This window comes from Battus philenor, unplaced genomic scaffold, assembly GCF_028537555.1.
Source record: "Battus philenor isolate CCGP_79_NKW_IND1 unplaced genomic scaffold, ilBatPhil1.0.hap1 SCAF_14, whole genome shotgun sequence".
NCBI classification, from domain to species: domain Eukaryota; kingdom Metazoa; phylum Arthropoda; class Insecta; order Lepidoptera; family Papilionidae; genus Battus; species Battus philenor.
In genome coordinates this window covers 753,247-778,344 of record NW_027181676.1, presented here as the reverse complement: position 1 = coordinate 778,344, position 25,098 = coordinate 753,247, and the positions used below count along the sequence as shown (strand labels likewise).

The 25,098-nt window shown below is 35.4% G+C and overlaps 1 protein-coding gene across 2 annotated transcripts in view; it reads left to right on the top strand.

Annotated features, from left to right (window-relative positions):
- The first annotated feature begins 1,371 nt into the window (after positions 1-1,371).
- The window catches only part of LOC137918473 (calmodulin), a 42,081-nt gene continuing 18,354 nt past the window's right edge, over positions 1,372-25,098 (top strand). The window contains exons 1-2 of one of the 2 annotated variants that reach the window (XM_068761290.1): positions 1,372-1,488; positions 3,740-3,914. In XM_068761290.1, coding sequence (XP_068617391.1) covers positions 1,486-1,488; positions 3,740-3,914 — 178 coding nt within the window. In that variant the 5' untranslated portion in view covers positions 1,372-1,485. Of the gene's footprint in view, positions 1,489-3,330; positions 3,393-3,739; positions 3,915-25,098 lie in introns of those variants that run through there. The other variant, XM_068761289.1, reaches the window with a different exon arrangement.

The window sequence follows — 25,098 nt, the reverse complement described above, 5'->3', positions numbered from 1 at the left end:
GTTATTGTATAGGAGTTACATTTTAGGCATATATAGGAGTATTGTTGATTATTTGTAGTAAGTTAATGAATGTAAGGTGTGTTAGATTAGTTAATAAAAAAATTAAATACTCATTATTGCTGTTTGCACAAAAAACCGGCTATTTTTTTTTCTAATTTAAATATCGGTAAACGATCGTTAAATCGTTTCACCGAATAAGACATCCTCTGAGGAATAGATTAGTTATTGCATAATAATTGAGGCTATATTAGGTTTATAGTCAGTTATAGAGCAGTAGCAGTGGATGAAATGGGTGTAGCCAAGACTGGCACAAGAGTTGCGCTAGTCGCGGTTGCGTGGCTCGTAGGGTCGCAGCGGAAGCCTGCGCAGTTCAAGTTGCGTTATCTTGTTATGGCGCCGGCCGATGCGGGAAACGGGCCGCGGCCTCGACGGCCAGGCTTGACTTATGCATGACTTATGTCCCTTAGCATGCCGAATTATGGATGCTAATATTACAAAATACTAATGTTTAAATTGAAACAGAAATATTATGCTGTCTTTATTCTTTCAAATGTCAATATTGACATTATAAAACAATATACCGCTATCTGATAACAGAATAATCGGTATAATACGTAGTCACTTTGTTTGACTGTTAATAATTGCAACTGTTGAGTTTCTGGCCGGCACCTAGCAGATCTGCAATTCGATCCGTCGGTAACTTACTATTAATGTTAAAATAATTGACGCTACTAAAGTGAATTTAAATGACTACTGCGATAAAAAATATTTTGAATTTAAATTTGACTAAGAAAGACCAAAAGAAAACTGGTCAATTCCTTGGTCTTCTTCAACAACGAGTGAAGAAAGTGTAATAAGATCCTGCAATTCCGTGGATTTGAATTTTGAGCATTTTAAAATAGTTGACGATTCAAAAATATTTTGAATTAGAGACACATGGAGTGTTTAGTAAGTTTATTTGTGAAGGCGCAGGAGATGTGATGGGGCTCGTGCGCGGTGGCCTTTGTTTGGGGCTGTGCCGGCGGGCGGCGCGTGGAAGTGGGGCAGCGGCGGGCAGCGGCGGGCTGCGCCGGGCCGCGCCGGGCCGCGCCGGGCTGCCGCATTGCAGGTGCGCGGCGGCCAATGGGCGGGCGCCGCCCGCCGCGCCCGCCGCCGCGCCGCCCCGATATAAAACCGAGTATCCTTTGCAGATCAAACCTAATCCCGTGCCGTTCGTCCCGAGACATGGACTTGGACGTCCGAGACTTTCGCGCCTGAACCAACGCGTAGTGCAAACCCGAGTGCGCATCGGACATGAGAGCGCGATTCGATTGAGCCACTCGATTCGCGCGCCTCGACTCGGAACGGATCGAGCGAGCTTCCCGGCGCGGCCGCTCGCGCGAGTGAGGGCGGCAGTATCGTTCCAACCGTCGGTCCGTGCGGTCGCTTTTGCGGCGTAGTCTGTGATTTTTTAGTGTAGCTCCAGATAATCCAAGTTAATCTACGATGGTGAGTGATATTTCGCAACAAAAATTTCTACAGTGCATTAGGGAGACATCGTAGAACGGCTTTCCGGGTATATTTTCGGGGTTGTGGTGCATCGGTGTTTATAGTGATGACGGCCTCCATTATATTATTGTGATGGCCGTTTTTTACCGCAATGCGGATCGACGACGACGTCAAAGTCTGAATAAGGATAAGGATTGAACCGAAACAAAGTCAATAGTGGGCTTGTGATCCGAGGCAATTACTGCGGTGCCATCGAATTACCGTTATATTTATCGAGAAACATCCGTCGCCATAGTTCGTTAGGTGTTGCCGGTCAAATGACGTTTCCCTGGACGAAGCCAAACGTTCGATGACGCTTTTAAAATGGCGCTGAGGGATTGTTGCGGCTTTTTTTGGGTGTTTTTGCGGGTGGAGGAGTTTGGGGAAGTCGCGTCGTTCCCCGGTGTCGGATCGATCGACCGGCGCACCTGTCAAATGCCTCTTGACTCATCGCGGGGCGGGCTAGCTTTTTATTTCTCATACGCATTACGATAAAGCGACTCCCTTTGCATTCCTTCGTCGGTGTTCGTGGCTTTGAGGTCCAGAAATGGTAAAACAAATTCCTACTTGTGTTGAATTATCGACCTACCTGCCAATTACCGGCTTTGAACCCCTTGTCTATATTTTTCCAGAAGAAAATACTCTGATTATTTAGTATCTAATAAGAATTCTACAATATTCAAATATTGTAAAATATTGATTTTATATTGTATACCAATACAATTCATCCATATCCCTTACATTATTAATATATTCAAAATCTTTTAGTAACATATAGTTAAATATGATCAATTTTAAAACAAACTTCTTCCCTAAATTGTTAAACTTTATAAAATAGCTAAAGAGCACTATTACAATATTTAGTTACATAGGATAGTATATCTCTTTCCATGGTTTTGTTTTAGTAGGCAATACAGTTGAAGTAAGAATTTAGACCTTTTAAAATCACTGGAATACTCAAAGATGTTCTTGAAAAACAATTTGAACAAATTGGAGAGGCAACTGACACAAATTGAGATGTACTGAAACAATAGTTAATTGGATGCCTATGGAATTACAATAAGGCATTGTTTGTGATAAAAGTAAACCTTTCAATAACAATTTATCATTTGCAATAAGTTTCTACAGATATTTACAATGAAAATTGAGCCAAACTTTGCAAAACATTGTAAATTTTTAATTAAAATCTTTTTGTGTGTCTGTCTTATGTTTTAAACAACCAAAAATATAAACAGTTTGAACATGAAAGTAATTTTCATAAATTTAAATATTTTTACATTAAATTATCATTACAATTTATAATTATATAACACTATGAAGGTTTTTATTTTAAAATAAACTTGGTTTGAACCTGCTTTGTTATACTATATGGGATAGTTATATATGTGCAATTCTTGGACAGCTTATTTCAAATATATCATTATGTACTAATAATGTAAATTATATATCTATAACTAAACATATATATCATTTTGCAATGAATGTATATTGTACATCTCATTATTGAAGTTTAAAGGCATAAGACCACACCCTTTTTACATGTAATGTATTAAACTAATATAGGGTATGTCAAATGGAGTTTATTCTTGTGAAATAATAAATAGAGTAGGTATATATAAATATGGTTCACTAATATACAGATAAAACAATTATCAGTTACAGATTGATGTTGAGTATATAGCATATCTTTATATCTGGGAAATGATAAAAGTTATTGTAATGCAGCATTTGGTATCTGTCCGCATTATGACGTGTTATATGTAATTGTGTATGTAATCTTATCTTGTTAGATATCGCAAAAACTCTCATTAACTGTTCAGACTCTGTCCATCGTTGCAGGGTTTGACAAGATGGTCGTATCAAAAGTATGTATATAAGAAATTTACAGATTAACAGCTGATTTGTTAATATAGGAGTATTGTGATAGACTTGTCACACTTTATAGGGCAAGGAAGCTAAACAATATAGAGGCACTGTAAATCTGTTTTCATTTTACAAAGTTTCTAGTCATCAAAAATACTATACTATGCTATCACAACCCTCAACCATGACCATAAGAAGCATGATAAGAGTTTGGGTGGATTAATCTTTATTTTGTATTTAATGAAAGATAAAGGGGGTAGGGGGGCATTTTGATCTTTTCTTAGAAAGAGTAGATAGTCTATAATTGGGAAACTATGACATATACTAATGTGTTTATGGTGTGTTCCAGGCGGATCAGCTCACAGAGGAACAGATTGCTGAGTTCAAGGAGGCGTTCTCGCTGTTTGACAAGGACGGCGATGGCACCATTACCACTAAGGAGCTGGGCACTGTGATGCGCTCGCTTGGACAAAACCCCACCGAGGCTGAGCTGCAAGACATGATAAATGAAGTTGATGCTGATGGTAAGTGTTAGCTGCTTGTATGATTATGTGCATGTGAATTCTTCACAGGTTATTTTTAAAGTTCTATACCTATATGGTATTTTTGGCATCTATCATACAAACTACTTGAAAATACTGAATCATAGTCTAACAATGAAACAAATGTTTATTCTTTAAAATAGACTCCTTCCAGGCACTGCATGTTGTTTCCTAGAATCTGTCAAGGAACTAGATAGTTACTTTTTAAATACTAATTTTACGTTTGTTTCCTGTTATAAATAGTCTGTCTTTAATTAAATGTGGGTAGTTAGTGATTATAATCTACATTTAATGTTCAAAAAAATAGAATTGTATTTTTAATGGAGTTCTCGTTTTATTACTATTTTATTTAACATCGCATTAAATGTGAATTACGTTCGATAAGTCTGTGACGTTGACGCATTGTGGTGCGTTATCGCTGCCGGGACTTGGCAGAGTGAATGTTTGATGTTTATTTAAAAAAAAAAACTGGCCAAATAAATAACGCTGCGTGACCTTGTATCGATTCAAGGTCCGCATCCGAGGCGTGGACGGCTAAGTGGCCGCCATTTGTTTATCGTTGCAGAATGTGTAATAAATTTTCAAAATTAGGCCTCTGATTCAAAAATATTATTGTAAAATTTACGCATGTGAATATTTTCAATATTAATAATTCTAAAAAAATAATTACCTTGATAATTTTGTACATATTTTAAATTAAAATTGAATTTGTTAGGAATTATATTTAAATTCAAGATGGCCGCCGTTTTATGTAGACTTTTTTTTTAGTTTGAAATATTGAAGGATAATGTATATAAAAATTAGTTTTATGTAACTTTATTTTTTTTAAATTGTTTAATAAAAATTTAAATTTACGTTTTTAATTAAATATTATAAACTTGTGCGAATAAATCATGTCAGTATGTGAGAATTACGCGTGTGGAAGAGTATAGCAAATTAATGGAGAAGGCTAAAATTTTGAAATACAGAATATTCGCGTAATCTACGCTCATTTTTCTTTCGTAAATCCTTTTGAAGCCACCTTAACTAGATTATTTAAAAAAATTGTATTATTTTATCGTATGGGTTACAGGGAACTGTGACCTTTTAAATAATAAACTATATTTTCTTGTTTTTTTTTTACTGATCGTCGATTTTGAAACTATTCTAAATTTAAAAAATACACATAGATATTGACAAGGAGGCAATCAAATTCTACGCAGTTAGCCAAGTTCGGGAGAGCAATTCAGGTCAATCCCCCTTAACCTAATTGTACTCTGCTTAACAGTCACCCTTTTTTTGTAATTGTTCGAAAATTAAAAAAATAGGTGTTGACAAAGACGACATGGCTTTAAATATTTTAATTTTTATATTTTTTTATCGCGTAATTACTACATGGCGATGTTATCATGAATGCCAATAAACTACACAGCGGCATGCTGCGGCGACTAAATTCCGTGCTGATAAGAGAAATACATACATAGGCCAACGGAAACGTGTACGAAAGTATATTTCCATTGTTTTAAAATTAGAGGAATACGCGCCTATAATAGACTGGCGTCAGTAGATATTGACTTAAAAGATCTCAAATCGATTTAATTTAAAATTCGAATGAATCGTTTTTTTTTTTCTTTGTAATTGGCTTAATCAAACGAAATACTAAAATGTGTAATTATCTGTAGATATTGACTATTTAAATAATCTCAATTTTGTTTAATTTAAAATTCGAATGAATCGGTTTTTTTTTTCTTTGTAATTGGCTTAATCAAACGAAAAGCTAAAATGTGTAATTATCAGTAGATATTGACTATTTAAATAATCTCAATTCTGTTTAATTTAAAATTCGAATGAATCGGTTTTTTTTTTCTTTCTTTTTTCATTGGCTTAATCAGACGAAAAGCTAAAATGTGTAATTAACACATTGTTGACTGGCAATTTTACAAAAAAAAAAATATCTCGCGTCACCGGCAGGGTTTCGTTTTTGCATTAATTTTATGTAACTCTTTTATTTAAGAATGGTACATGGTAATTGTTTTGCGTAACGACTAAATCAAAAACAACCGCTATTATAAAATAAGGCAGTCACTAGTGTGCGCGTCACCAAGTTCAATAATTGCAGCAGGAATATTTAAATAAAAAGTTTGGTGTTGTATTATGCTCATTCAACTCTTCTTTCCAATCGTTGCTACTATCTTATGCTATATCTTTTTTTATATATAGGCGGCCTAATATCGGAGTCGCTCTCTTCCGATACAGTATCACTTTCGCAGTCACCACAATTTGATTCAATCACTCGAACAATCAGATGAAGCATCTGCGTATAATTTATTGAAAGATTGTTAAGTTCCGTCATCTTTTCATATTTTTTTACTATCAAATATTTTTTACAACATTTAATATATTCGGAGGCTTTTATAAGCGAGAGAAACAGCTTGTATTATACTTAAGAACTGCACACAACAGATTTTAACGAAACGAATAAATGACAATTCAAAAATAGTAAATGACCACTTGATGCAGATATTTTGAATTTGGTTCGGTGCAATTTGGGCGGTGGGGTGGGGTTTCCACAGGTCCGTTATCAATAATCGATAGTTTATCGATATAATTGATAAGCGCGGTATACATTACACGTTTTTGCATATATGTGTAATTTTGTGTTCATTTATATATGACGTCTCATTCTATGTACAACAAATTTTTCGACATTTAAATTTTCATTTAGTACCAGGAACAAGATAAATTTTACAAATACATGTTTATATACACGTGTATAAAGTTTGGTAGTCTAAGGGGACTTTCCGGAACATTCAAGTTTTTTAAAATTTATGAAACGTTAAAATTAGTAACTGTCGAGTTAATTTCAAGGCCCTTATCGTTAGAATCTTGATAATGTAGAAACAATTACATTAAATGTATTTTGTTTCTATAGTTTGATGTTTCGAATTAATAAATATTAATTTCATTGTAACTTTGTAGTTAAAAAGACGATGTATGTCGGAATAGAAAGACTTTAGCAAAATATATGATATTAAAGCATTTGTCTATTTATTGCTTCATTCATGTCAGTTGATGAACGACCACTGCAAGAGAGGCCCTCTCCTCAAATATTGCCACGCTGAACGGTCTGATGCTGCCGTCGTCGCCCTTAAAGCTTTACCCGCTTGTCTATCTGTACATGTTCACCACCAGAGAACCTTGGGGACCCAGAGGTCTTGGGTTCCGCGACTTACATACTGATAGATTTGATGTATGTCAAACATATATGTATATTCAAATTTGTAGATAAAAAAAATATATGTAGAACTCAACAATAGTTTATAATATTTAACTCGATGTTTCCCAACGTGGGGATAATTTGATCTTTAAAGGAGGGCATTATGAAAGTGAACTTTAATATCAAAATTATATTCGTTATATATTGTACTAAGGTGGACATGGCTCAAAAAAAGCTTGAGAAACACTGATCACAAAGAAAAATACCGCGGTAAAAATGCCAACGTAAACAAGAAACGGTTTGCTTGGCAGCGTTGAAGAAGAAATAAAAAAAAATTAACTCTATTCCCAATGTAAACATTTGGGCTGAAAATTGCGGGCGTTTGAGACCGATGTGAACGATGATGTACGATTGTTTGTTGCGCGCGAGCTCAGCGGTGGGCGTGGGCGCGGAGAGTTATCGCCCGTGGCCCACGTACCGCCGCATACAATGCTTGCTCACTTGGAAATATTATTCGCGGCGACTGTACACTGGGGAAGGTTTTATGTATTTTTTTGCTCATGAAAAAGAAATTTTTTCGAAAGCAGTCCGAACAGGAATGCGTTTCTGAATATCTATTTATTTTACAGTGTTCTCGGTGCGAATATATATATATATATGTATATATGTTTCATTTTAAATACACCAAAAATTATATAATAATGTTTTAACCCATCTTTGGGTGTTGGACTCCGCCTGTATATTTCATGCATTCCTGCTATTTCCGAATATCTTTTCATCTGTTGTATGGGCGACCGACATTTCTTTTCCCAAACTTTTATCTTTACAGCACGCCATGTACCCAGCCCATTCAAATTTCACTAAGAAAATTTAATAAAACAAAGTCAAACAATAATAAAACATTACCAAACAGGGATCAACAATCCAGCGCATTCAAAACAGACAATAATAATTACGAGTCACAGCAAGTCATATTCCAATGAGGTTTAAATTGTATTGTGTATATACAATAATTTCGAATTAAATTGTCTTCTAAAAGATACAAGAGAGCATGAGAATATATCAATAGCATTAATATATGAATTGTGGAGGTCACGTCCTATATAAGGGTGCACGTTTACCGATATTTGTCTTAGCAATTGATTATTTAAAAATCAAATGTTTGTTACCCCTGACATCACTTTGTTAAAAGGAGCGAGCTTGCATAGCACATTTTGGACTAAGTTCGTATGAGAACCCGGAATTATAAAATCTCAAACATACCATTGGTCCGCAGCGAATATTTAAATTTTGTAATAACGACTGCATAATACAGTATTATGACTCATTGCTACGGTAGACAGATTACGTCAATGTTAAATTTGTTTTTGTGTAGGCTTCAACGGTTCGAGTTGAAATCTTTGTTCTGTATGACAGCCTTTTAAGAGATATATTCAAAATTGTAATCTGCCTATCCTTGGTGTAACTAAGCGAAGTTAAACGAGGAAATTTGTGTGAGAGGACATTTGTATTTGTTTTATTTAACTGCGACGAAATATCTTGAATCTGTGCGCAATGATATCTAATATAATTTACACTTCTGTACACCATTGACAATAAATATAGGAGAGTAAAAAAGAAACAATTCATATAGTTTAACACTTAATAGCCTAGTTTCAATTTTGATACCAATCTTTTAAACCGAATGTACCACATTACTATTAGTTTTTTTTTATAGGTTAGCTGTACGAATTTTACTGTTGTATAATATTCTTTCCAAAGAAATTAAAAAAATATATTTTTTTTTCCCTTCATCTAGACCCTCAAACATACACAATAATATTAGAAAGAAATCACTTTCGTAAATCAGGCTATTAAGGGTTAAGAGGCGATCTCTACTAGACAACCTTTGGTTGGAGATGAGAGACGATGGAGATGGACGATGAAGGCGGCAATTTAGGATGTACGGACATACATATATACAAATATATATATATATATATATATATGTATATATACAAATATATCCACTACTATACACATATACATATCTATCTCTATGTTAATGATGACTTCCAAATTCAAATTTAATATCGAACGCGAAAGAATAAATTAAATCTTAAGTGTTATAGTCTTAGTGGCGATAAGATTCGGCCTTCCACCATTTCTCCCAGCGCTAACGCTCTCTAAAAATTGTAGTAGTGGTATTAGCCAGGCAATAACAATCGGCTAAACCAAATGTCGGAATGCTAAGCCGGGTATATCGACAAGTCCTCGTGGGGGCCCGTGACCTTAGCCACTACATGGAACGTTCACGTTAAGTAGTATTATTATATAGCCAGCCGAGACTCTGCCAGGTGTCCTCGTGATTCGCTAGAGAGGTCTGTCTGCCACCTGAAACCTGTAGAATCTGCAAATGCCATTTAGGGAACATCGTTTTCTTAAAAAAGAAAAAAGATTCAGACTGCGCAAGACCATTGGTCACTGGCGATCTTTGGAGAGACCTATGCCCTACAGTAGGCGCCTATCGGCTGGCATGATGATGAAGAGGCCAGTAATACAGATTGTTCTCACGTGAACGCAACATAACCATTGATCTATGTGTGAAGAAGTAAGTGATGAGATATATATCACCGTATAAACATCACACCCGATATCACGGCTTAACGTATGTTATTACAACGAAGCAGATTTTACATTCGTATGTTTTCTTAAGGATATTCTTATGGGCAAACACAAGTGATAGCGAATTCAAATATTAATAAGCCAGCAGTATCTTTTGCTGTTTCAATATTGGTACACCGGGGCAATGCACACAAGCACGCGCTGTACACACACACGCGTGACGGGCAGATCACAAGACCACAATATCGGCCTCGTGATATCACAATTTTTTTTTTATAATCTCGATCTTACAGTGAAAGCTGATTTCATATCTAGAACGACGAATATACATTCTATATTCGAATATTTGAATTACGAAGGAAACCGGCAGAATGTAACTAAGTTTCTAGGTATAACAATAGACTAAATCAGGGCAGTCAAACTAGCGGGCCGCGCGCGCAATGAAAGGAAATTTTGCTGTTATTCAATATATTCGGCGCAAAGTAAAGACAAAATGGTATTTGAATTAGAAACGAAAGCTTATAAAATGATATCTATGTTTTATTTGTAAACTATAATATAGTTATGAATTATATGTATAATTTATCTTTATATATATTTATGATAATACGGGTATAGTACCCGGCGATGAATATTGCACATCGACTTTTGGAAAGAAACCATTGGCTAGTTTCCTACGTGACATTTTATCAGTCGTTTTGATCCGAAATTATCCGATGATCTCATTTCAAATCGATCGATGTGCAATATTTATCGCCGGGGTACTGTACATTGTTTGTCAATACATAAATATTTATAATTAGTTTAACATTGTTTAAGTTTTGAGTTTGACACCCCTGCTCTAATTATATATATCGATATGACTGACTAATACATTCATCTCGGCAGCGTATCTGCATCTCTGTTCCAAATATATTTGTCTCGATTCGAAGTGAGAGCGAATCGAAGCCTTGGCTCGATCAATATTATCATAGTGCAGGTAAAGAGGTATGGTGTATGTTTTATATTTAGATCCCAAATATGCGGTACAAAAGTGTGGGTGGTCACGCTGCGCCGGCGCATGCACGCGAGGGCGGGGGACGTCTGTCGTGCCAGCGATGCGGCCACGTCTCTGATGACGTTTTATTTTTACACTTATATTATTATTCACTTGGCATTATGTATTTGAAAATTTATGTCATCACCATCACAAGCGACGGCGACGCCCACTTTGAAGAATTGACCACCTATAGATCGTCGCAGTATCTCGACTTTCCGAGATCTTAGCTATGTCGTTGGTCCCACTAGTGGAGCACCACTCATAAACATAGTATGTTGTATTATAACTAATATGAAACTATATACATTTTCTTAAATCTTTTGTTTGTTTACTGCCCACTCCATCTTTATTTATTAACGGTTTTGGATATATGTTTTTTGGAAGAAATAGCTTTTGGCGATAATATCAAAATAAAATACTTCATTTTTTTCCTATTACGTGTCTTGTGTTTATTACAAAGTAAATTATATCTACAGAAGAAGCCCCAGTACTGAAAAGAGACTAAAAAAATTTGAAGTATCAATTGATTTTTGAAAATTCCTTGTACAAAATGTTTCGGGAATCCCCTAGTTCATCGTAATCAAATTAATACACGATGAGAGGAATATAAAAACCCATCTGATTGGAACTAGAATCAAATTGAACTAACAAAATGACATCTATCAGGGGACTAGAAAGTAATGTCGTTTCTGTCGACATATTTTACAGAAAAACCGATTTATTTGTTATCACTCTGGCATTGATTTGTATACTAGATGACAAAAGGTTGTTGATAATAAAAGTGAAAATATTGTTGATTAGAAATGAAAACTTGTTAAGAATACAGTCGTGTGAAATTAAGAAGGCGAGTGACATTAATTTCAGGTCCCACTAATACTCAATTACTTCAGTACGAATGCGGACTTCAGTCGACGCCCACAGCTGGGCTATATACTGCCCACAGCTGGCTATATACCTGCCACAAAACAACCTGCCCTGCTCTTGCAGTGCAGTGTTTTACATTACAAGCTAATATTATTTGTAATGTAATTAAGACAGCTTTTATTTTTATTTAGGTGTTTCAATATGTTGAATTTTATTTATATCGCAAATTTTAGATTCAATAGATGTTAGTTTTTGATTTCACACCAAACACACGATGATACGAGCATTACGTTCACCTAATGTACAATGCGATTAAAATAAGAATAGGACCGGCCTAGCGCCATGTTGTGACGTCACAACGGGAACTTGGTATAGTGTGCAAAAAAAGCTATGTTAAAAAATAATACCAGTGGCTAAAGTCACTCGCTCGGTTACCTTCGAAGCAGTTTCCAAATGCTTAATGAAACTTCCAAATACATCACGCGATATATGAATATTGCCATCTGGCCCTGGTACAATTCTTGCTTGTTTTAACTGGTCCAACAACATATTGGCACGTTTTTTCTCTTCCTCGAAGTACTTATCAACATTGCTGATAATCTTTTGAGCTCGCCTATGTAAAACACTACCTCTTTTGCTCATTGTAGAACAAATTAAACAATCAACAAAAACAATTATTATTATTTTTTTATGTTATATATTTAATGCTGACCGTACTTATATGAGTGAAGTTAGCCGAGAGCCCGTCCTATTCTTATTTTAATCGCATTGTAATTTTAATAAACTGTAATTGAAGACATAGGTCAAAAAAAATCTTGTTTGACGAACTGTTTTGTGTGAACGAGGTAGTTAAATTCAAAATTCTTTGACTAATCTTAGTTGCAATAATTTAAAACAAAGAAACTTAGATTTTGCCGTGAGACTGCAATTAGTTTTCCTTTTATATTTCCATTGAACCGTCGCAGCCGACTTATCGCTTGAACGGCTGACAAATGCGCGGCCGTATCGCAGACAATAGTTGAAGTCATTTGTTTCGCTTGTAAACTAATGCAGTGCCATTTGTTGATGTGATGTAATTGAATGCGACATTAATTGTGTATGTACTTTTTGTTTACGCAATTGTTTTGTAATGTTTTCACACGGGTCCATGAATTTTGTTTGGGACTAGAGAACTCTTTCAAAATGAGCCTATAACTTAAACATCTGTAGCCAAATTAATATAAAAATTCTAGATTTTTTTCGATCTGTTACAAAATGTTTGCGATGAAAAAACTGTGGGTAGTTTAATAAAAACATAATCAAAATTATAAAGTACTTTGAAAGTTGGTAAATTTTATTTAACAGGGGTCCATTTTTAGATTTGGACTCGCAAAAACGAGTCCAAAAGATTGATTTCAGCTACGGGAATCCCTTGTCGAGAGATTAGGCGATTCGGTTCGTGAACACGCTTGGGTCATCATCACCGTGTGATATAGATGCCGAATTGCAGGGTCCAAACCAATCTCCAAAGATCGTCACGGTGATGGACTTCCTATGATCTTAACTATATCATCAAATTATCTCGTAAAGGGGGGGACCATTCAAGAATTTTCAGTTCCAATTTGTTCCATGAATGTTCTAGCATAGATGACCTTAGTTCCTCTGTGGATTTCATCATTTCTAATTCGATCTAACTCATGTTGTTTAGGTGGATGGAATGTAGGATTGTGAGTTTCTAAACTAATAGGTAGTGGGTTTGGACGCCCGGCGTATCTCTACACCATATCCACTGCAGCTGGTCGGATTGCCTCGCATGCTGATAAGCTGTGTTTCACTTCCTGCCAGCATAGTGCGATAAGCTGTTGCCATGTTACCAACTACCCACGTGCTTCACCGTGGATTATACAAAACAATCGAAAGACTTGCAAATGGTATTTTTATTTATTAATAATTGTAAATTGTTTTGCTTTTTTACTTACTACTTAGTGTCGACGTAGCGTGTGGCTCGACATGAGACCGCAAAGTATTAAAACATTTCACATAATCTTGAATTGCCGAAGATCAATAGTATTGTACTTATACAAAATCTATAACCTAATTCGATTTTTATAATTAAGAGACAAAAATGATGTGTTTAAAAATTATAAATGTAGTAACTGTTGTGGGCACAACTATAGGTTTTAACAAAACATTTTTATGCAATGATTTTTATATACAAAGTTTTATATAAAACTATTAAAAAAACATACAGTATAAATGATTTTTTGGAAAGATAAAGCTTAGAATTTGATTATTACACCTACTATTGTTTTAAAATAAAAGATTTTTAAGAATCGACAAATATTGTGCAAACCGAAACGGAACAAATCTTTGCGATAGGGGTCTGAAAATCAGTTCTAAAATTATCAGTTGTAATGCTAATACGACGAAATCTTTTCTCTATATCACATATAAACAGTGTGTCTGTGTATTTCATTTCTTAACATGACCTCCGTTTTTGAACACCTCTGGTTCCCCTTTCATATTTAAGGGGAAAAAACTGACTTTACCAAGTCCTTCAGTATAGTTTTATTTATTTACATACCTCCAATGCATCGCCTTTCATCTTGTCTACAGTGTATTTCAAAAACATTTTAATTTTCTTCTTGCGATGGTTATGTCATTATCGTTACTCGAGCCATGGGGCGCCCACTGGTGGAAGCAGCCTATATCCAGCTATGTCAAAATTCTTCTTTTCTATTGATAGATGCCCACTTCATAGGCCTCCTAGTGGCGGGGGGGGGGGGGCTAAAAATACGCAAGGGCTTTTAAGTTCTCTTTTGTGACAATAGAGCATAACATTAACCGTCACACGAACAAATTGTTCTTAAATTACACGGAAATAAACGATAACGGAGCACTCTGATTGTTTTTGGTTTACTGCCAAACGTCGAATTTTTTAAAAACATTCCTAACGCCCAAGTGTGTACAAGTCCTAACGGGCACGGTAGCCATATGCATGTTGCAGATAAACACAGATGCTCGCTTCCAGGAAACGTTCCGGTCGCGCCCGAGATAACGCGCCTCCGACATTATGTCTGAAACAGATGGCAGCGCGCCACGGGAATGATTCCATGCTCCTCTGCCCTGAACAATAACGCGCATTAGTGTAAACTGGTCTGAATACATCGCAAGGGTAACGTCGATCCAATGTGATCGCACCCTAACTTTGATGTTTGCGTCCTAATTGCATACAAGAAAGCAAAAGCTTTTCAAAACATTGTATACATAAAGAAAATTCTGGAAGATCAGGCAGCTTCTAACAAGAGGCCAGGCCCTGTAGAAAAACTAAAGGAAGAGGTCTATGTCCAGTAATAGACCTATATCATTGTCTATATCATCTAATATGTACAAATATTAACATAATCGCGCTTAGAAAATACATGTGAATATATTATATATACGTCTGTCTGTTTGTTTCGACTAATCTTGGAAATGGCTCGACCGATTTTGACTGCACTTTATTTGGCTGATGTAATACGGAAAAATTTTTTGAAAAAAAAAATTTTTTTTGTTAAAATCCACGCGGACGAAGTTGTAGGCACAGCTAGTATTAAAAATAAATTGAACGTTTTTCACTTTACTTTTAAGGTTTTTGATGGCAAACGTTTGACATCTAGTTTTGAACTGCTGGTGTTTTATTTACTGCGTAGTTTGAGTAAACAATTAGTTTTTGCTATTTTTTTGAAACCTTCATTTGCTGTTTGAATTAATCGAATTGTTTAGTTTTAGTTTTGACCTCGGCAACACGCCCGACAGTTAAATTTTATTTGTAAATATTTATGTTCTTGTGTTGTCTTGTCTACGGGCTGATTTCGCTTGCAATACTGCGCTCAATTTGTGTCAGGAATTAATTAAATCTATCATTTTTCTTTATTATTCATATGACAGAATGACACTAAGATATATTTTATTTTGTATGATATATACCATTAAAACATTTGGTAACATTTGAAATGATATTTAATGGAATCAGGCGTTACCTCGCGGAAGTCCACCCTAAGTAAGAAAAGGACCAATATTTAGCAACTTCCGCACATGCAGTGGTAGTCGTGCGGTTGTGTGATTCGCATTTTTTGCCGCATGCACATTTATCAGCGGGCTGGCGGGCGGTGCACTTTGTTGCACGACTACCACTGCAGGTGCGGAAGTGGCTAAATATTGGTCCTTTTCTTACTTATTTGAAATGATGTAGTTGTATTTTGCATCGCATAAGTATCGGCTTCGTGTTTTTTATTATTATTATTAGGATGTATATTCTGAAGACATTTCCGTGTCTTTGTTATTACATTTACGTTTAATATTTTCGTGAAGAAATTTTTTTTGTTCGCTTTTTTGCATGTTAGTGATGTTTAGTCATTTATTCTATTGACTAACGTAAATCGAAAATTATATAAAAGTAGGTTATTATTATCTTATTTTAAATAAACTTTGTATAAAACTTTTTTAGATCGCAGTGTTGTATCTTTTGTTTATAGGTGCATACCAGTCTTTTCTTTAAATTATTTGTACGTGAGACTTTTTTAAAGGGATTCCTATACCGCACAAGTATCTATTTTAAGTGCATATATGAAGTTGATAGCTGAAAGATCATTTCCGAACGATCAATCGAGGGCGATTTCTTGCCCTCTAAATCGCGAAAATCGTGGACGATCCGGATCCTCTCTCTTGCCGAGTGGTTCTCGCTATCGTCCGCGGGTGGAACTGCCACCATCGTGCAACTGGTTTAACCCTTAAATGTATAATGATGTAAAACTGCAACATACCACTTAAACGTAAAATGAGATAGTAAATGCATAGTGTTGTATATATGCAACATAAGGTTTTTTAAAAAGTAAGTTTAAAAAATATTATATACATTTTAATTTTTTTGCCCCGCACTAAAATGTATTTATCTACAAGATAATTTTTTTTTAAAGTATAAATAAAAGTCATGCATTTAAGGCTTAAGTGCCCAGTAAAAATGGTTTGAAAAGTTGACAGACTTGCCGCTCAATATAAAGTTGTAAAAGCCACCTGGCTAACAACAACAACTTTATCAAAAACAATAGTAATAATATCATTTGCCTTTGGACATTGTCCCAGAAAGGTTGTGTGTCGGAGGCGGTCGAACCGCAAAGTCCTTGGGTGTCTTTATCGCTCCTGGATCGGGGTTTTATGTTCCGGGAGCGGTGAACTGGCGGCGTAACGATTTTATTGCTCCCGAATATTCGCCGCACGCAGACACGTTTACAATAAACTATGTACATGATGTGCAAACAACTGCGCTTATATTTAATTTCTTACATTCAATTATATATTTTTTTTACTAAGCTAAGGGACTCCATTAACACGTTCCGTGCCGCGAAAATTTAATTTATAGATTGAACAAGTTTTTTTTTTGTAACATATGTGAGCATTTGCAATGTTATGGATTCTCACGGTATGTCAGAGATCGAATTCGCTACCCGCTTCGTTTTCCAAATACCCGCACATAAATATTACACCCGTGTCTTTAGTTCCGTGTTTGAACATATTTTTAATAGTAACACATTATGCTCGATGTGTGCGAGTATAAATATTTGGCAGCCCCGCGTCGCACATGTAGATGTGGGTAGTAAGAGATGTGTATACAAGACTGATGTCTTTTGGATTCGTCACAATACCTAAACTGGCTAGTTATCGTTGAAGGTGTTTGTCTTATCAGCAACAGTAGATAACACTGCAGCATATTACTCAACGCGCGTGTAATTTGTTGATAAAAGAATATATATATATATATATATATATATATATATATATATATTCTTTTATCAACAAATTAGTAAAAGTATATATATATATATACTGTTACTAATTTTAGATAATTTATTTTATCCTATGAATTGATTTGCAATAAAAAGTTACGTTTTAACCAATATTTTGATGTTGGTTGAATTTATTATCGCAATTTAAATGCATATATAAAAATAATATGTTATAAATAATCGCAAGTTGTTGTTTAATTTTTTAAACGGTTTTATTTAGTTCGACCCGTACGGAATTTGTTTATTTGGGTCAAAATTAGAAATTGAAATTTAAGCACCTTCCCGTTGTCAGATTGATCTGAAATTTGGTACACACATTTAATTTAGATGACAATACAATATAATAAAATCAATAACATTATAAATCTAAGATGGACGCCGTTCCAATATGGCGGACTAGGTACATATTTTTTCACAACCTCCACAATATGGGTATTAAAAAACCGTTTAACTTAAAAGTTTTTTAAATGTTTTTATTTCAATTACAGCCTAAACATAAGTAACGATATTTAGTAGACTTAGGAAGCATGGTTAATATTAGTCAATTTTGAATCGGAGTCAATTAAAAAATAGCGTATATATTAACATATAGGGGGTTAAGACTAGTCAATTAGTAAATTAAAAAAAGAGGGGTATGTTGGAGCTTCGCTGCGAGATTGAACCAGAAATGAGATAGAAAGAAGAACCGAAATCACCAACGTGGCTCGAAAAATTGTTATTAAGGCTGAAAGGTTGGAAGGTAGCCTCCACCAGGTGGATCGACGTGGTTACGAAGTCACGACAAGCAAGACAGGTTATCGTGGTGATTATTACCTGATTGCGTTGCAGTGAGCGACTGCTGAAATCAGAAAACCGTGTTCACATTCACCAGTTGAAACGAGCCCATCAGATTTTGCGGACGTGCGTTTTGTGTTTATTATAAATTGGAAAATCAAGATTGCCATCAAAAACCTTGACAACAATCAATCACTGCTTTTAATGCGAATGCTCTATCAGTGTTAATGAGCTGATAATGTACAGGATGATTTGTACGGTGCACATAAATAACTTTATAATAATATATAGTAGGAAAAAATCGTTTTCAAAATTAGAATTAAACACATCAAATCAATTATTGTTTACTATCTCTCCCCGCAGACTGTACTGCCAGAAGTTTTAATAAGCAATCATCCTGTGTGCACAAATAATATACTACTGTACATATACTGTAGTGAACATTAGTGTAGGTTGCGTCGTTTTATGCGCCATTACGTGTGATTTAGGTCGAGTGAGTGAGTAAGGACAAACAAATCAGTGCCTACCTGACGCGTGCGACCGGCTCCGATACCGTTCGCTTTGTAATGCGCAAGCAAGTATTGAATTGAAACTGAAAAACTAATTGAACTGAAGAGGAAATAGATGACAGGATAAAAGTGGACACAGCGAAACATATGACCATATGATGAACATATGAACCCAAAGAAAATTGTGATAAAAATTATAGAATACTAGCTGATCCCGCAAACGTTGTTTTGCAAAAAAAATAATATTTTTTTTACAAATAAAAAATAAGGGTTGGTCGTAGAGGGGTGAAAATTTAGGGTTGTGTGTATTTTTGTATCATAAAAAAATAAAAACAAAAAATTTCGTCAAAAAAAATAAAAAAAAAATTTAAGGGTGAACAATCCATATCACTTAGGGGTATGAAAAATAGATAGTAGCCGATTCTCAGACCTACTGAATATGCATATTAAATTTGGTAAAAATCAGTCAAGCCGTTTCAGAGGAGTTCAAGTTCGAACACCGTGACACGAGAATTTTACATATTAGATGTAAAAAATAAAATAAAGAATAAAAAAAATGTACCTAGCCACCTAAGAGTAATAAGATGATGAAAGGAAGGCGATGAAAACAAGAAGGAATGAAAGAACAAAATAAAAGATATTGTGACAGTGAGTGGAGAATAAAGATGAAAAATCTGAAAAACTTATTTGTAAACAAAGACCCTGATCCCAACTAATTAGTGGTACGAGAGGCCTCCAATAGCGGGGGTCAAAAAAAAACATATGAGTCGTGTTCATAATAAAAGTAAACTGACGGAAAAAGCTTATTATTCAATAAACTAATATTTAAATGACAAGAATCCTTGGCAGCGATGTCGCTTGATTGTCTTGATTTCATTTAGGCTATATATGGTAAAGTCTATATGTATGAATCTGTGTTAAACTTTATTATAGAATGTTGTAGAGTTTCTTCCTGCTTCTTCTATACAATAATGAAACCTTACGAAGGAGAGTAGAGATCAATAAGAGTTCTGTTAAAAGTTCCAATGTTAAATTTTATCCGTTCATCACCTGGCATTTATTTGATGGTCATAAAGTGAAGTTCATTCTGTATTTAACGCCATTTACTCTATTCTGTACAAAAAGTTTGAATATTGGACTTACACGCAGTCTACCATTCAACCCGGAGTGATGCAATTATAATCAATTAGCAGATGTATAAATATAAAAAAAAATTATATTATTTATATACACATTAAATACTATGCCTATGTTTAAATATGAAGATATATACACATGTACAGTATAATATACGAGAAAGTGAAGGTATTTCATTTACCAATTAGTCTCGAACCTTCTTCTTTAACAAGAAAGGTTGATTATATAATTTCGAAGTTGTGTTGATTCTAAAGTAGGACGCGTTGGAGAAGAGAAATGTGAACGAAGTCTAATTTGTAAGAGGAACACAGTAAACGATAACAATGGATACAAAATAAAAAAATTGAAAAATAAAAATCAAAGGAGGCGATGTAGGTTATTGCAACAAGGAATGGAAGAATGGGAAGGACAACAGAGGAATAAATCAAAGTTCGTGAGGAAATGACAAAGTTACTTTAAATAATGTTTCTGCTTATACGTGGCAGGGGGAGCACGGGAGGTCCACAAAAACGGGGCCCGTAAAAAGTAAAAGATTATTTGATCATCTTAGATTCCTCTCATGGTTTATGTTAAGGAATTGCAAGTATGATGCTGTTAGACTTAGCTTTTTACCTTCCTGTAAGGACCACCAGTAGAAATCCATAGCTTACTTGAAAGTCAGTTTAAAAGCTGATGTCACAGATAACGTGTCGTTCACACGGAGCGGGACGGGACGATCGGATGTGCTCCTCTCGCACTATTTGCGGAACAATGGACGCCACGGAGCATGGGCGTTGTTTCAATTTCCGACTGTTGCGACAGTGACCCCCAAACTAGGAGGACATGAATGCGACGGTGGAACTTGCCGCCCATGTAGCATGTAATCGTATTAGCTACGGCCTTAACGTTCCGGATGATGCGACAACAAGAGCACACACGCCTTTTCGCGTGAATGTCACTTCAAGTTTTCAATAGATACACACGAATGACTGATATGTTTAAAATATAAAATATCCACGGACGCCGAGTTTCGACTGGCCTAAGCGAAATGAACGGGCGAGTTACTCGGATAGCAGTAGCTGGGCACCAAACGTGTTAGCGATAGAAGTTTTGCTGTATGTTGTTCCGCCAACTCTAATAGCGCTGACGCTTTTAGAAATGATAGTTGTGTTAGTCAAGTAATAACAATCGACTAAATTAAGGATCGACCCTCTCGAGCGCCTTTCAAGAATGTTAAGTAATAAAGGACCAATATTTGGCCACTTCCACACATGCAGCGGTAGTCGTGCAACAAAGTGCCCAGCCCGCTGATAAATGCGTATGCGGCAAACAATGCGAATTACACAACTACCACCGTCAATCACTGAGTGACTTAACGGTGGTAGTTTTCTTACTTAGGATGGACTTGAGCAAAATAACGCCTGATTCCATTAAATAGAAAGAATGTTAATAAAAAGTCTGCGGCCTCCCAATCCCGTGAAATATAAGTGTCTTGTTACATGACTTCTGGCATCCATTGAATCTACCAATACCTGCCAATGTGACCCAGGTCAAGAAATGAGATCCTAAGACTGGCGGTTCAAGCGGCAACTCTCTCTTTGTGCCTTCAGTGTGTCATTATTTATACCTATACTAACAATAACTACAAATATTTTGCCGCCAATAATGAAGCGACTTTACTTTTCAAAACACTTATCACATTGTTAAATTTATCTCATCACTTTTATACAATACTGGGTTTTGGCTGTTATTTGTAAAAAGGCTTTAAAGTAGTATTTTTCAACTATTTTGTGCCATGCCCCAGTTAAGCCTTTCTAAAATTCTTTACGGTCCACCTCGTAATATATTTGAGTTAAAGTGTTGAACTCACGTCGATTCCACTTTTGAGTTGCCCCCCTTAACAATTAAATTGCCCATCTGTGGGGTTTGGGGTTCGTTGGGAAACAATGCCTTAAATGGTTAAAAGTATCTTATTTTTTAACAAAAAAAAATTTCTAGATTAGTATTATTTAACCATTTTGGTGCCATGCAACCAACTTATCCTTTATAAATTCTTACGCGCTCCTGTGTAACATTTAGTTGTATATTAAAACGAAAGGGTTAAACCCTTGTCTAGTTCACTTTCGACCCATTCACCACCTGCCTGTGGGACGCAAGCCTCTGTGAAATATTTCACAATTATTATTTTTAATTTCAATTATGTGGCAATACAAATTTTATAAACACTTTTTCTTGCTATAGCATCACATTGTATTCAGTTTTGTTTGTGAAAACATTGATTTGCATTAAAACTTTTGTATATCAATTACAAATCGCCCTGTGTACAATATACAAGTTGAAGAACATATTATACGTTGAGGTCTTCTCAAGTAACCCGTTGGCCGGAGCCCGACGTCCGCCAATTACGTGTCATCGCATCGCTGACACGCATTTCCTTCGGCCGCCCGCGACGGACCCGTCAGTTTCAATAAACAACGACCGAATGCCCCGTCGCCACGCGCGCTGGTCAATGGTGTGCGAGGTGCAATTAGATGCTGAGCTTTGAATTGCAATACATTATAACTCTTTTAGAAATAACATATGAAAGAAATGTAATTGTGGACAAGAAGCAGGAAGAAACTTTATCTATCAAACATCGTTTAATAAAGTTTTACACGGATATATATATATATATATATATGTTGCTTGATATATATATATATATATATATATATATATATATATCAAGTAACATTATTGCCAAGGATTCCTCAGTTACAAAAGGACCAATATTTAGCCACTTCCGCACATGCAGTGGTAGTCGTGCAACAAAGTGCACCGCCCGCCAGCCCGCTGATAAATGTGCATGCGGCAAAAAATGCGAACTACTCAACTGCCACCGTCAAATCATTCTACACTTGTTTCACCCCTCCAGGGGGCATCTTCAGGAGTTATGTTACACCTATTAGTGCCACTCTTTGTTTGGCCAGACACATAGTGGCACTGCATGTGCGGAAGTGGCTAAATATTGGTCCTTTTCTTACTTAGGATGGACTTCCGCGCGGTAACGCCTGATTCCATTAAATATTTAAGGATTCCTCACATTTAAAAATTCGTTTATTAAATAATGAGTCTTCTCCGTCAAGTGTCACATTGTCACTGGATGCAGACAGCGCAAGATTTGTCATCATGGCGATCTTTTTAAGCTCGAGATGCCTTTGGAACCTCCACAGCTTTAAATATAAGGATGCCATTAAAACTAAAAAACGTTATCATTGGTAATTTATTTTGAAAAAAAAAAACGATAAAAAATTCACTGCAGCGCTATCTTCGCTGAATTCGAAACACTATGTTGCTAAAAAAGTTCCATTGTCTTAAAACAATAACGGCTCTGGAGACTCGATTTTCATTTTAAATAGTCGAGCGTGATTGAAATCGATTACCTAGTTAGACGAACCTTATAAAGCACGGGTGACAAAACTTCTTGATAGTCCGAGACATTTTTTTAAAATTCGCTGCGATCAAAATATAGGTGAAACTGTCATTTAATATTCCCAGGCCTTAGGTAGTATTTTTTTTTTCCTAGGATGATAAGACTGTCTGTAACATTTGCCAAATGTCTGTTTGTCATAAGTTGTAATATCATTTGGTTCAACCATTTTAAAGAATGGTTTGCATCTCAAACGTATCAAGTCTCGACTGATGGAAAAATGGTTATTTTTTTAGTAACAAAGGCGTCAAATATTATATTTGGTTCCGTGCGGCTTCTGGCTATTTAGCAAACTCAAAAGGCCCATGCGGAGGACGCCATTTTAACACTACTGAGGAGATGAACCGAATCGAAGGTCTTGTAGGCTATACTGGAAAAAGACTATTTCGAGAACTAGAAAAAGCGTTGGCATATAGGCATTTTATCGGATGGGAATAAAGTTTATTTGGAATAAATAAAGTATTTATTTGTTGTAAGCAAATTCATCCTACTTTTTGATCACACCATTATAAATACATTTTTTAATTCTCTAGTCATCACCATCATATCATCCGATAACACCTTCCGTTCCCGCTTAGTTGAAGCTTACTCACGCCACGTCTTCAGGCTTGGTGAATAAATTGGGCGTAAACTTCTTGAGTGGGTGACCACGAGCAGGTAGACGCGCGGGGACTCCCTGAATACGGACAGCGCAGGGCCGGTCATAGTGGCGATCTTTCGAGAAGGGTTGCTAGCAATTCCATTAAATATTTAAGATGCTTGGTTATAGTCAAATACTGATTTATTTGGATTATACGAATTAATAAAATAAATTCCAAAAATGTAAATAACTCGAAAAAATAATTGAAGGCAAAATTTATCCTTCAAAAACTCCTCGGCCACCCAAGTCATAGAATATAACACGTATCCTTGGTATATATTTCTGTAGGCACTATGATCGATGACCTCCACTTTTATTTATTTTATACGGGACATTCCCAAGGACAGTAGTCCCGTGCGGCAATTGTTGTAACATTTTTCCTCGTTTTGCGGTTTTACAATATTAGCCCTGCTCCTAATTGGCGAACAAATATGTTTGTTTCCTCTTTTATTTGTCATTTACTGCACCACCTGGTTGATGGTTTTCGTTGTTATTTATACCATAAAAATGAAACTTGATATAAATAAAAATTAAATTTGTATGCGATAGGATTTTATTTAATTGCGGAAATATAATATAAAAGAAAATATAATTTAAATTAATGTTTATTGAAAATGTTTTTGATGATCATAGCTGTTATTTCAGTCGTAGGGTGGATGTCGACAGTATGTCCAAACACGACCACCTGCCCATAGATTTCCCGTAGACTCTGTAAGACCCGCCTTCATCCAGCTGTGTCTGTCCATCTGTGATCTCCGCTTCTATTTTCGATATTCCATGGAAATAATATTTTTTTTCCATAAAAACCTTGTACGAAGTATTAGAAAAGTAATAAAAAAGATGAACAAAGTCGGTCAGTCGTTCTAAGTTATTGTCTGGCCAAAGAGAAGGCATATTCATTATATATATATATATATATATATATATATATATAATGAATATGCCTTATATTATATATATATATATATATATATATATATAATGAATATGCCTTATATTATATATATATATATAAATTAATGGAAATGTAATAACTTAAAAGAGAATGTATAGTTTATTTATTTGCTTTTGCACCTATTTGCAATTATCGTGTAAAATGACATTCTTTAACATAAAATGAAATTACGTGTGTTCGTACCCGCTCTTATCTG